Source organism: Antedon mediterranea, chromosome 8 (assembly GCF_964355755.1).
Source record: "Antedon mediterranea chromosome 8, ecAntMedi1.1, whole genome shotgun sequence".
Lineage (NCBI taxonomy): Eukaryota > Metazoa > Echinodermata > Crinoidea > Comatulida > Antedonidae > Antedon > Antedon mediterranea.
In genome coordinates, this window is record NC_092677.1 from 15,616,185 (window position 1) to 15,627,137 (window position 10,953).

Below are 10,953 nucleotides of genomic sequence, written 5' to 3' on the forward strand. Positions count from 1 at the left end.
TGAGATAATTTAAAATTAATAAATGAACCATTAACAAAAATATCGCGAATCTCATTGGGTATGGAATTCCAAGTTCTAGTGAATCTGGTCGGGATTCAAAATTTTGACATATCATTACTGGAGCGAAGATGCTTGAAAGTGAGGGTATCATGACGATTATTAACTATGAGCAAATTATAAATAATAGATCTTTGATGATAAAGTAAAACATTGCAAACAAATAGAACAGTATAACAATCTCTAATGGCGATAGTGGATGGGGTATCAAGAGTGTCTAGTCTCCCCTCATATGACTGTTCCTGACGACGTTGATGTAAAATCAACCGGGTGGCCCTTCTCTAGATTTGCTCAATCATTTGATTTTGACATATGCGATAAGGGTACCACACCTCGCAACAGTACTGTATATGAGAGAGGACTAGACACTGGTATAATTTTAAAAGAACGGGTGTAGAACAACCACCAGCAATTGCTCTAACAAGACCCAGTTTACAACCTCATGGACTTGTTTAGACCATGACAAATCACCGGATATGTACACGCACACATTTTTCAGATGTTTAACATGTGCAATAACCTGATCGTTAAGTACATAGTCATTAGAAGATGGAGCTCTTTTTCAATCGATAGACAGGATGTTACATTTAGTAGGGTTTAAAATAATTTTGTTTAAAATTGACCATTCAGAGATTTTGTTAATGTCTCTCTGTAAGGAAATAAAATCACAATAAGAATAAACTGCTTTACTTAAAAATGTATCGTCAGCATATTGGTACGGTTTATTTTCCAAGTGAAGATTTTTTGTCATTCACGTAAATGTTGAACAGTAAATGTTGAACAGTAATGGCCCAAGACTGACCCCTGGGGGACACCTGACTTGACTAAACACCAGTCAGATTGGACACCATTCAAAATTAATCTTTGCTTACGACCAGATAAGAAAGAGTTAATCCATTTTAATAATACACCGCCAACACCATACGTTTTTGAAAGCTTATTTACCAGAATGTCATGCAAGATGGAACAAAATGCCCTACTGTAATCAAGAGCCACGACATCCAATCAAATTGGTGTTTTATTTTCAGGTGGAGATATGCTCTAAAAATCCGTAAAATTTCAGTGAAAGGTATTTTTAACCTGCTTACTCGTTTGTCCTGGTTTATAGATGGCTTTGTCAGTTTGAATGTAGATGGAAAATCCCTTTGAAACAAACTTCAAAGTTTTCTCTTCATTAAATGTAACGCCACCTGTTCCTAAAACTTGCAGTTTGTAAGTGCCACTGGCACTGGCACCATCTGGTACCTGAAAAGACAATTTGATCTCTTGTTGTAAGTGATGGATCCAGAAATTTGGTTTGAGTTTATGTATAAATTATGCTTAATTCTGACATAGGCAAGGACAATGGAAAAACTTTGGGACAAATCTCCGCCTTGAATACCTACCTCATCTATCTCAGATGTACAGAGAAACGTAGATTTGATAACATTAGTTCTCTCACTATTACGATATTGTTACATATTTCTCTGGAGCTAAGAAAATTTAGAAAAATAGAGTTGGAGGTCCCGTAAATTGAACTTAATTATTATACTTCAAAACATGAAACAAAATATATAAGTCCCTATCATGGTTGGGACTGAGCTAAACAATTTTGTGAAAAATAGAGCTGTTAGTGAAAACAGTTTGTATTACAATATTGTAATTTTATGTAGGGGGATATCCTTCCTTGGGTTCGTCTAGCACTAGCCATCAGTGCAACCTCGGTGGTCTAGAGGTACGAACGTAAGGCTAGTGATCTGGAGGAAGTGGCTTTGAGTCCCACCTTAAAATTACTTGCACATATTTTCAAAAGTAGTACAATTATTAACTACAATTATATCAGAATTTCATCTTACAAATTTTAAAATTTATAATTTCAATATTTAAAGATAAATATATAAATGTCCCCCTGAAAAAATTAATTTTTTAAATGTTTTTGTTGAATATGCCATTTTAATGTCACATATTATTGAATAAAATTTATCGAAAACAACATTAACTGAAAAAAACAATTTAATGCAAAAAAATAGTCAAATTAACATTTTTCCAAGGATACTTCCTTGTAGGACTAAACAGGCTAGATCTCTGATTGACCTTCATCAGACAAGTAAGATTTAAACAATTGTAAAATTTAAGATTCAAATAATTCTTCAGCAAGAAGCTCAATTCTTAACTGTGGGATGTTTTAAAGAGTTTCAGACTTTAGTTCTTTGGGTGCAACTAGAGTTGATGGTTTTTACAATGGCCAATATTTCAGATCTTTGATGACACTAAAGTTACTGGGAGTAATGAAGCATGAACAACATGTTCAATCTCCAATTGTCAGTATTAAAATCATTTTCGAGACACACTTAAAATACAACTATTATTTAGTACTTACTAGGTCAAAGTATGGAACAAGTTTTTGTTTTGAAAATTGATTTTTCACAGAAAGTTTGTTTGAAATTTAAAGTCATGCCTGATCTCTATTTACAACATTTTAGTACAAAAGAATAGGGATTTTACTGTGTAATTTTAAATAATCTCCCTGCGTATAAGTTATTTTTAACTAAATTGTGCAAAACAAAAATAATAATTTTAATGTCACATAATTATTGAATAAAATCTATCGAAAACAACATTAACTGAAAACAATTTAATGCAAAAAATAGTCAAATTGATTGTTGACAACAATAAAATTAGTGACAACATTTTTCCAAGGATACTTCCTTGTAGGATTTAAGGGGCTAGATCTCTGATTCACTACCTTCAGACCAGTAAGATTTAAACAATTGTAAAATAAGATTCAAATAATTCTTCAGCAAGAAGCTCAATTTTTAACTGTGGGATGTTTTAAAGTGTTTCAGACTTTTAGTACTTTGGATGCAACTAGAGTTTGGTTTATATATTTGTTTGACGGTTTTTACAATGGCCAATATTTCAGATCTTTGATGACATTAAAGTTAGAAATATAGTATGCCATGTAACCATCTTAAAAAAATTTATGAGTCATATTAGGCCTATAACAGAATATGCATGTCCTGTCTGGCATTTTGGATTAACTGATGCACAGACTAAAGAATTAGAGAGTATACAGAAACGTGCTTGCAGAATTATTCTTGGCCAGCAATTTGAATTGTATGGTCAAGCACTTGAACTGCTTAGTCTACCTCAACTGAAAGTTAGATGGGAATCATTGTTACTTGAAGTTGCCAAAGGTATTGACAAAAGTTTACCCAATGCATTAACCAAAAGTAGAGCGGACACATGTGGAAGGGTCCTTAGAAACAGTGGAAATCTCAGCGAGTTTTTCTGCAGAACGAAAAGATACAGAAATTCTTGTTTCCCTGCACTTTGCCGACTAATTAATAACAATAACTGATCTCTTCTCCCGCCCACCGCACCCCCTCCCAACTTGCTACTTGCATTTTCCTGGTTTTGATTTGGCTTTTACATTGATTACCGTTTTTGTTTTGTTTTTAGTAGTAATTACGATAATAATAACAATGTGATAATAATAATAGTAAAAATAATAATAATAGAAAAATGAATTTTAACAATTTTAATCAAAACAATATCACAATGTCGATTTTAATGTTTTAGCAAATGGTAACGTCCTGTTTTGTGTAACAGTTTTTTTGCTACGATATTTTGATTTTATATTCTTCTTCGACTTAATGATGTTCAGAGATTTTAATGTTTTTAACTGTTTGATGTTCAGAGATTTTAATGTTTTTAACTGTTTTTTATTATTGTGCAATTTTTATATGTAATTTACTCTCAATTCAATGTATATTGCAATGAGTAGAATGAATAAAACCAGATATAAATATAAATATAAAGTTACTGGGAGTAATGAAGCATGAACAACATGTTCAATAACCAATTGTCAGTATTAAAATCATTTTTGAGACACTTACAATATAACTATTATTTAGTACTTACTAGGTCAAAGTATGGAACAAGTTTTTGTTTTGAAAATAGATTTTTCACAGAAAGTTTGTTTGAACTTTAAAGTCATGCCTGATTTCTATTTACAACATTTTAGTACAAAAGAATACGGATTTTACTGTGTAATTTTAAATAATCTCCCTGCTTATAAGTTATTTTTAACAAAATTGTGCAAGACAAAAATAATCTGAAAAATTATGAAACATAGAGGAATTAGCTATAGATTGATAATTATTGGAATGTATGATCAATATGAATTTTTTTCCTGCTCCTGGCCTTTCATTAAAACATTTTAAATTATTTAAAAACTATTTTATAACTAGATTTGAACTTATCCGTCGCACAAACGCCACATGCACATCATACGTTAGAATATTGGGCACAAAAAACCCATTCCATTGCGACCTGAAGAAAATGCGCTCTCTATTTTGTGTCTAATTATATATACAGTATACACTATATACTGTTTACATACTACATACAGTGCAGAGGTGAAAGTAACGGGACCCGCCTTTAATTCCAATTTTTAACATGACGTCATCAAAATGAAACATGTAGATAGCAATTTTGGAAGGGATTATCTGAGCAACAACATATTAAGGTATTGAAGAAATTTGGATACATAGAATATGGATGCACGCTCTTTTAAATGTCATGAACTATGATGCAATGATATCAAAATACAACTTTTATAACTCAACTGGCCATATGATGATGTCACATCTGATGCGCAAAATTTGTACATGTGTATCTACAATCCAACAGCTTCCAGTAAACGTTTTAATCATGAGTGTCACTTTTCATTCTGAGGAGCTATAACATATTGAAATTTATTGACATGATGAAAATAAGTGACCCAAGTTATTCACGCTTTTGCACATGACGACATCATCAAAATTTAATCATGCGAAAGATAATTGATTGACCTAGACAATATCAAAATCTAGGGGAAAATGGAAAACGGATATTTGGAGATGCGCTCTATTAAATGTCATGAGCTATGACAAAAGAGACAAAAATCCTATATTTTATATTCGGGTGGCCATATAATGATGTCACAACTTCCTGAATACGTAATAAAAATAACTTTCACTGTTAGTTTAGAAACTATGACTGTTTAAAAAAAGGCATAATTTTTACGAATTTGTTTACTTTTTCATCAAAAACGAGTGAAAATTGTCCAATTCGATGTGCTCATATGACATTGAAATTGTTTAAAAGCTGGTAAAATTAATAGAAAGTAGAAATGGCTGGAAAAACATAAATCACATGAAAAAAAAAGTTGTTTTTATTGCTATGTGCCTACCACGAGAAATGTTTATATGCTTAAAATGACAAGAAACGCAGTTTGATTAGAAATTGATTTTTCGTATTTATAAATTTTATACGTACGTAACTTTCTGTGAAACATGCCATTTTGTTCAACATAAACATAGCGCATCTATATATAAATTTACGTAAGGGCAAAATTCGGTAAATCGCGCGTTATTTCTAGAATGTTTACTCGATGGTATATAAAGTTGGTTCGTACTTTCGGTACTGATTTTAACCACTTGATGTAACCCTGTTTACTAATTAAATTGAGTTCGATAATTAGTTATTGACGATTAAAACGAATTTAGGTTCAACGATTTGCCCCAAATAGGGGTGTTTTTCGATCGTGGTATACACTGTCTAATGGATGTCCGTCTTGAAAAATACCCGCAGACGATAATACGAGGATGCTTCGCATTTTCCTATCTCCTCCTACGATAATTGTTTTTAATGGCTGAAAACCTGTTGAACAGCTCGAGTACAGCATCATAATGTTGAAGACAGGCCGATTTTCTTTAAAAAATACTATTTTGATAGATTTAATATACGTTTATACAAATGTATTGATTTGCGATGAATGGAACATTCCAATCTCTGTTCCTCAAGTGTCTATTCCCTCAGGCGTCGTAAAGGCAAGTGCTGTATACTCATAACAGAAATTCGATACATTTTTTTTTTCAATCTGTGCTGCAGTGGTTGGATATACATTTTTTTTTAAACGGATAATGAGCTAGAGTTTTCACTCGCCGTATATTATGTACAAATCTTTATTATTGCAATTAAACCACCCACATCATCACCCTTCTCTCACTGGCATGAGTAGCGTTGTAAATCCAGTAGAGGATAGGCCTACAGTACATCACATGCCGCCCTAAACGCAGAACAACTTTGGTGGGTAGGGTAGGAACCAACTTAAGTATGAATTGGCTCTAAGAAACAATTGAAAACCATTAGGCCTACTTATTAAGTTGAGTTAGATAATTTAATATTTATTGACGATTAAATCGAATTTATGATTTTCCCCGAATAGAGGTGGTTTTTGTTTTTTTTGTTTTACATTATATAAACATATACACGTCGTAGTGATGTATCGTTACATGTACTGTACTATTTCAATCGACTTGGACGGTGATAGTTTCAACAAAGTATTACATTGCAATGTTTTACTGTGTTTAGTGGTATATTATTTGTAAAACATGAAAACAGTTAATATTTCGTTACTAAATAGATAAAGAATATATTTAAAAATTGTTCCTCTTTGCACCCATCCTCTTCCCCCATCCCTCAACCCTAATGTTACATACAAAACACAAATTAAGTTTGTTTAAATTTGACTTAAACAATTGGTCTCATTTTGTGACAAGTTTCTCTTTCGGAAGTAATTCCCAGGGTGCTAATTTTAGTTGAATACATAAATCACAGTGTCTATTTATTCGTTCCTGTAAACGACATGTATTTGTCCTGCGGTACGTACATTTGAAATCGCCAGTTTTTTAACGCTGAAATTATTATGTATTCGAGAACCATATGTGGGCACGACCTAGATGGTACGCGAGCGAAGCGAGCGTACCATCTAGTGATATAAATTACACTTTTGCTAAGTTTCAATTTAAAAGGTTATTTCGTTTTCGACCTATGTTAAAAACGCAAAATTCATAAAATCGCGCATAAGTCATGTTGCGCAATTGTAAACGTCATGAAAATGTTAGCTGCAAATATTGGGAAAGTTACAAAATGTTATGTTTGCAAGTTTGAGAGATACGCGAGACACAAAAATTACAGAAAACGAAAAAAAAAAAGAAGATTATGATGATCTTTGACAATCACAAACAGAAAAAAAAAAAAATTCAATACATATGAATCAATTAAAAATTTGACTGTGTTGCAGTAGGCCTTACCTGTAATTCGATAGTATCAACAGTACTACCAAAATAGGTCTGATTAACTGACGGTAAGGCATTTGGGGTGGCAGTGTTTATAATCGATGCAGCGATAGTAAAAGACTCTTCTGTTTCAATGTTCATGCAAAGAACGAGTGGCAATCCAGGACGTATGGTATCAGGTGAAATGATAACGTACCGTCTGTTAAAAAAAAGCAAAATTAATAATTTAAAAATAGATGATTTTTAGTCATATAAAACAATACAGTGTGAAACACGTAATCAAAATATGTAGGCTATAGCAAAGAACTTATAACACAAGAATCTCCTGTTCGTCCGAAGCGCGTAACAATTTCGAAAGGCATTGTGGGATAGAATAGAACTATGGGTAGCGCCATTGTGAGCCATGGAGTAGGGCGCCCGCATCAAATTAGAAAGTCAAAATCATAGAGGGGATCTGCTAATGCTCTAGGGGGGATAGAGTAATTGACTGAGTAGGGCGCCCGCATCAAATTAGAAAGTCAAAATCATAGAGGGGATCTGCTAATGCTCAAGGGGGGGATAGAGTAATTGACTGAGGAGTAGGGCGCCCGCATCAAATTAGAAAGTCAAAATCATAGAGGGGATCTGCTAATACTCTAGGGGGGATAGAGTAATTGACTTCCTAGTTTGGAGGGGGCGCTGCTCCATGCTGTGAAATGGCGTCGCCCAGTTTGACCTTTTAACCCTGTACTTCCGATACTGTGTTTTGAATGCAAATTGAAGAACAGGAGATTCTTGTGTTATAAGTTCTTTGGCTATAGTCTTTTTAGAACTAAAAAAAACTAGTACAAAATTATAAATTAAAGCAGCAGAAATATAAAGTGAGATGTTGCTTTAAATGGAGTGATTAATTTAGTGAATGAATGAAACAAATAATCTTACCCATTTGCCATGTGAATGAATCCAAAAACAATACAAAATATTGTTAGGCCTACATACTTCAAAGCCATTATTTTAGACCTGTTTAAGAAAATAATAATAATATTAAAATATTTTGAAAACAACAACTTCTACAGTATGGGATAAATGGGTTTAATACAACAGATGAGATAAAATCAAAATCAATAACAACTCAATCATTAAAATAAATGAATTTAATAGATTATGACATCACCTTTTCCTAATCTAATCAAATGGTTGAATGGTTATGCTCAGCTCCCTAGGTTGAGGCTTGGTTCAAACCCATCAGTAGGCCTACATCTTTTTTTACTTACCAACGTCTTTATTCAGTGCCGTAGCCAGGATCTGTCAAGGGGGGGTTCGCACACTAAGTATTTTGGTCACCCCCACCCCCCCCCCCCAAATTTTGTTAAATGACACCCCTAGATGGCCGGAAAAGACACTCTCATGCAGCATGCTACCAATGAGCAAAATGATCGTACTTGGACTCGTGGACTATTTAAACGATAACATTTGTTGCCGTATGTTAGATGCGCGTGCTCTGTGCGAAACCGCCGATTGTCTGATCATTTACTCGATATTTTGTTTTGCGTTCAAGTTCAATGCGAACGTACGTCTAGGAGAAGCCCCGAAAAAAGCACACTGGGTGAAGGCAAATGCAATTCTTATTATAGCTCTATCTATAATATTTATTTACAGCAATTTGTTGAGGAAATTAAATATGCCAATGTAAATAGGTGATATTGATACATTTGAGTACGTATCGGCTGGTGGTCTAGAAAAAAATAATCGGATGCCATAATGTGAACTACAGTACATGATACCATAGATATTATAGTGTAAAATATTAATATTCACTATAATCCTCTATGATACATTATACTTCATAGCCACACCTAAATACTGATGTATGTCGGAAGGCTATATACTTTATGCATGCTGCCTGACTGCCAGTGATCTAAACAATTGGTACGCAGTTGTCTGGCGGTGTCCTTTGTACGAATCGTTCGTCCCCCAGCTCGCTGTGAGACGCGTCAATATCATGTTACATGCAGGGACCAAACATTTATTTTTCAGGTTAAAATCCGCAATTCATTTGCAACTCTTTACAGACTATATCGCTCGAAGTACGCTCATACAGGGAAGAAGGTACTGTATGAGTTATTCCGAACGAGTTTACGAATTTTTTAATTTACGAACAACTTTTTGTACTGTGGGGCACGTATTTGGACGATTTTCGGAGATGAGGGTGAGGGTGAGGTATTGGGCATGTCGGGGATGGGGGTTCGCAGTCGATTAAGGGGGTTTGCTGTAAAGGCGGGGTTCGCCCGAACCATAAAAACCCTCCCTGGCTACGGGCCTGTTATTACCATGTTCTTTTCTGACCATGATTGCAATAGAGGGATAATTTTCTTTTGAAAGTTCAAAGAAAAAGTAAACTTGAGAACTTCAGTTTTATTACGACTAAGTAACTTTTTATTGGATATAGGATTTTGTCAGGAAACGAATCAAGAATCAGCGCAGCCAGGGTTTTCTCCTTTATAAAGCACATAACATCGTAAAAGTGCAAAGAAGTAGGCTACACAAACCAACAGTGGTGTTGGTAGTCTATGAGTGAGATGTACCTGTATAGACTCTACATATGCCATATCCCCAATATGGACACCCCTTGAAAGGAAAATGGAATAGTCCAGTCGCCGTAGCAGGCCGTACAAACGTCTGTCATGCATGACATCACCCTCATATTCCGAGATCCATGTGATCACCGCGAGGGGAGGCGGGAGGGATTGCTATACAGGTATCTCACTCATAGACTACCAACACCACTATTGGTTTGTGTAGTCTATTTCGTGAGATCCCTGTATAGACTCTACATATGCCAGAGTAGCACTGGCATCAGGAGGAGTGCGTGATTATGACTAAAACCAAACTTACTCTACTTAGAAGGCCGACAAATTGCAGACGCTACGGTCGCCTGGCACGAGACAACGTCCTGAAGGTGGTAGCACGATGAAAAAGTGGTCTGAGCTCACCACCATGCCGCCGCTAAAATATACGGGCACACCACGAAATAACGCCCACGAAGCCACTGAGCCATGCACCTCGTGCATATGAGCTGGCGGCGGCAAGCGTGAAGATGCATGCGCTGACTTGATGGCGGAAACAACCCAACAGGCTATCGTATCCTTAGAGGCGGGACCATGGGGTTTTATTGTTGTCACACACAGATGTGACGTTCCGTTTCGTAAATGTTGCATGCAATTAACATATATTTGTAACTCACGCACTGGGCACCAAAGCCTGTCTTCTCGCACAGAGGAGTGCAAGGAAATTTTATAAATAAAAATGGTTGGTGGCGAGTGGTTCAGGGTTTGGGTCTTTGCTAAGAACCCTGCTCGGAAAGTGAGACGAACACCGTTGTTCTCAAACCGAATATGGCCAGGGTCTAAGGAAAGTGCGTGAATCTCACCCTTACGCTTACATGACGCTGCGGCTACTAGAAACGCAGTCTTAATAGACACATCGAGCAGAGATGTATGGCGGTTTTGTAAAGGCCTCAAGGACCGAGTTCAAGTCCCACCGGGGAAGCAAAGACTGCACGGGAGGTCGAATATTAAACATTCCTCTCATCAGCATCGATAGTTCTAAAGAGGAGGATACTGACGGAAAGCGAAAGGATATGAGGACGATGTCATGCGTGACAAACATTTGTACGGCACGCTACGGCGCCTGGACTATTCCATTTTCCTTTCGAGGGGTGTCCATATTGGGAATAATGGCATATGTAGAGTCTGTACAGGTAGGGATCTCACGAAATAGACTACAGTTCAATGATCCAACCTCTTTAGCT

The 10,953-nt window shown here is 35.5% G+C and overlaps 1 protein-coding gene across 2 annotated transcripts in view; it reads right to left on the bottom strand.

Annotated features, from left to right (window-relative positions):
• LOC140056514 (CD109 antigen-like) overlaps positions 1-10,953 on the bottom strand; it is a 49,558-nt gene that overhangs the window by 37,679 nt on the left and 926 nt on the right. For both annotated transcript variants that reach the window (XM_072101911.1, XM_072101912.1), the window contains exons 2-4: positions 8,085-8,162; positions 7,179-7,362; positions 1,146-1,302 (exon numbers count right to left, since the gene is read on the bottom strand). In XM_072101911.1, coding sequence (XP_071958012.1) covers positions 1,146-1,302; positions 7,179-7,362; positions 8,085-8,152 — 409 coding nt within the window. In that variant the 5' untranslated portion in view covers positions 8,153-8,162. The remainder of the gene's footprint in view (positions 1-1,145; positions 1,303-7,178; positions 7,363-8,084; positions 8,163-10,953) is intronic.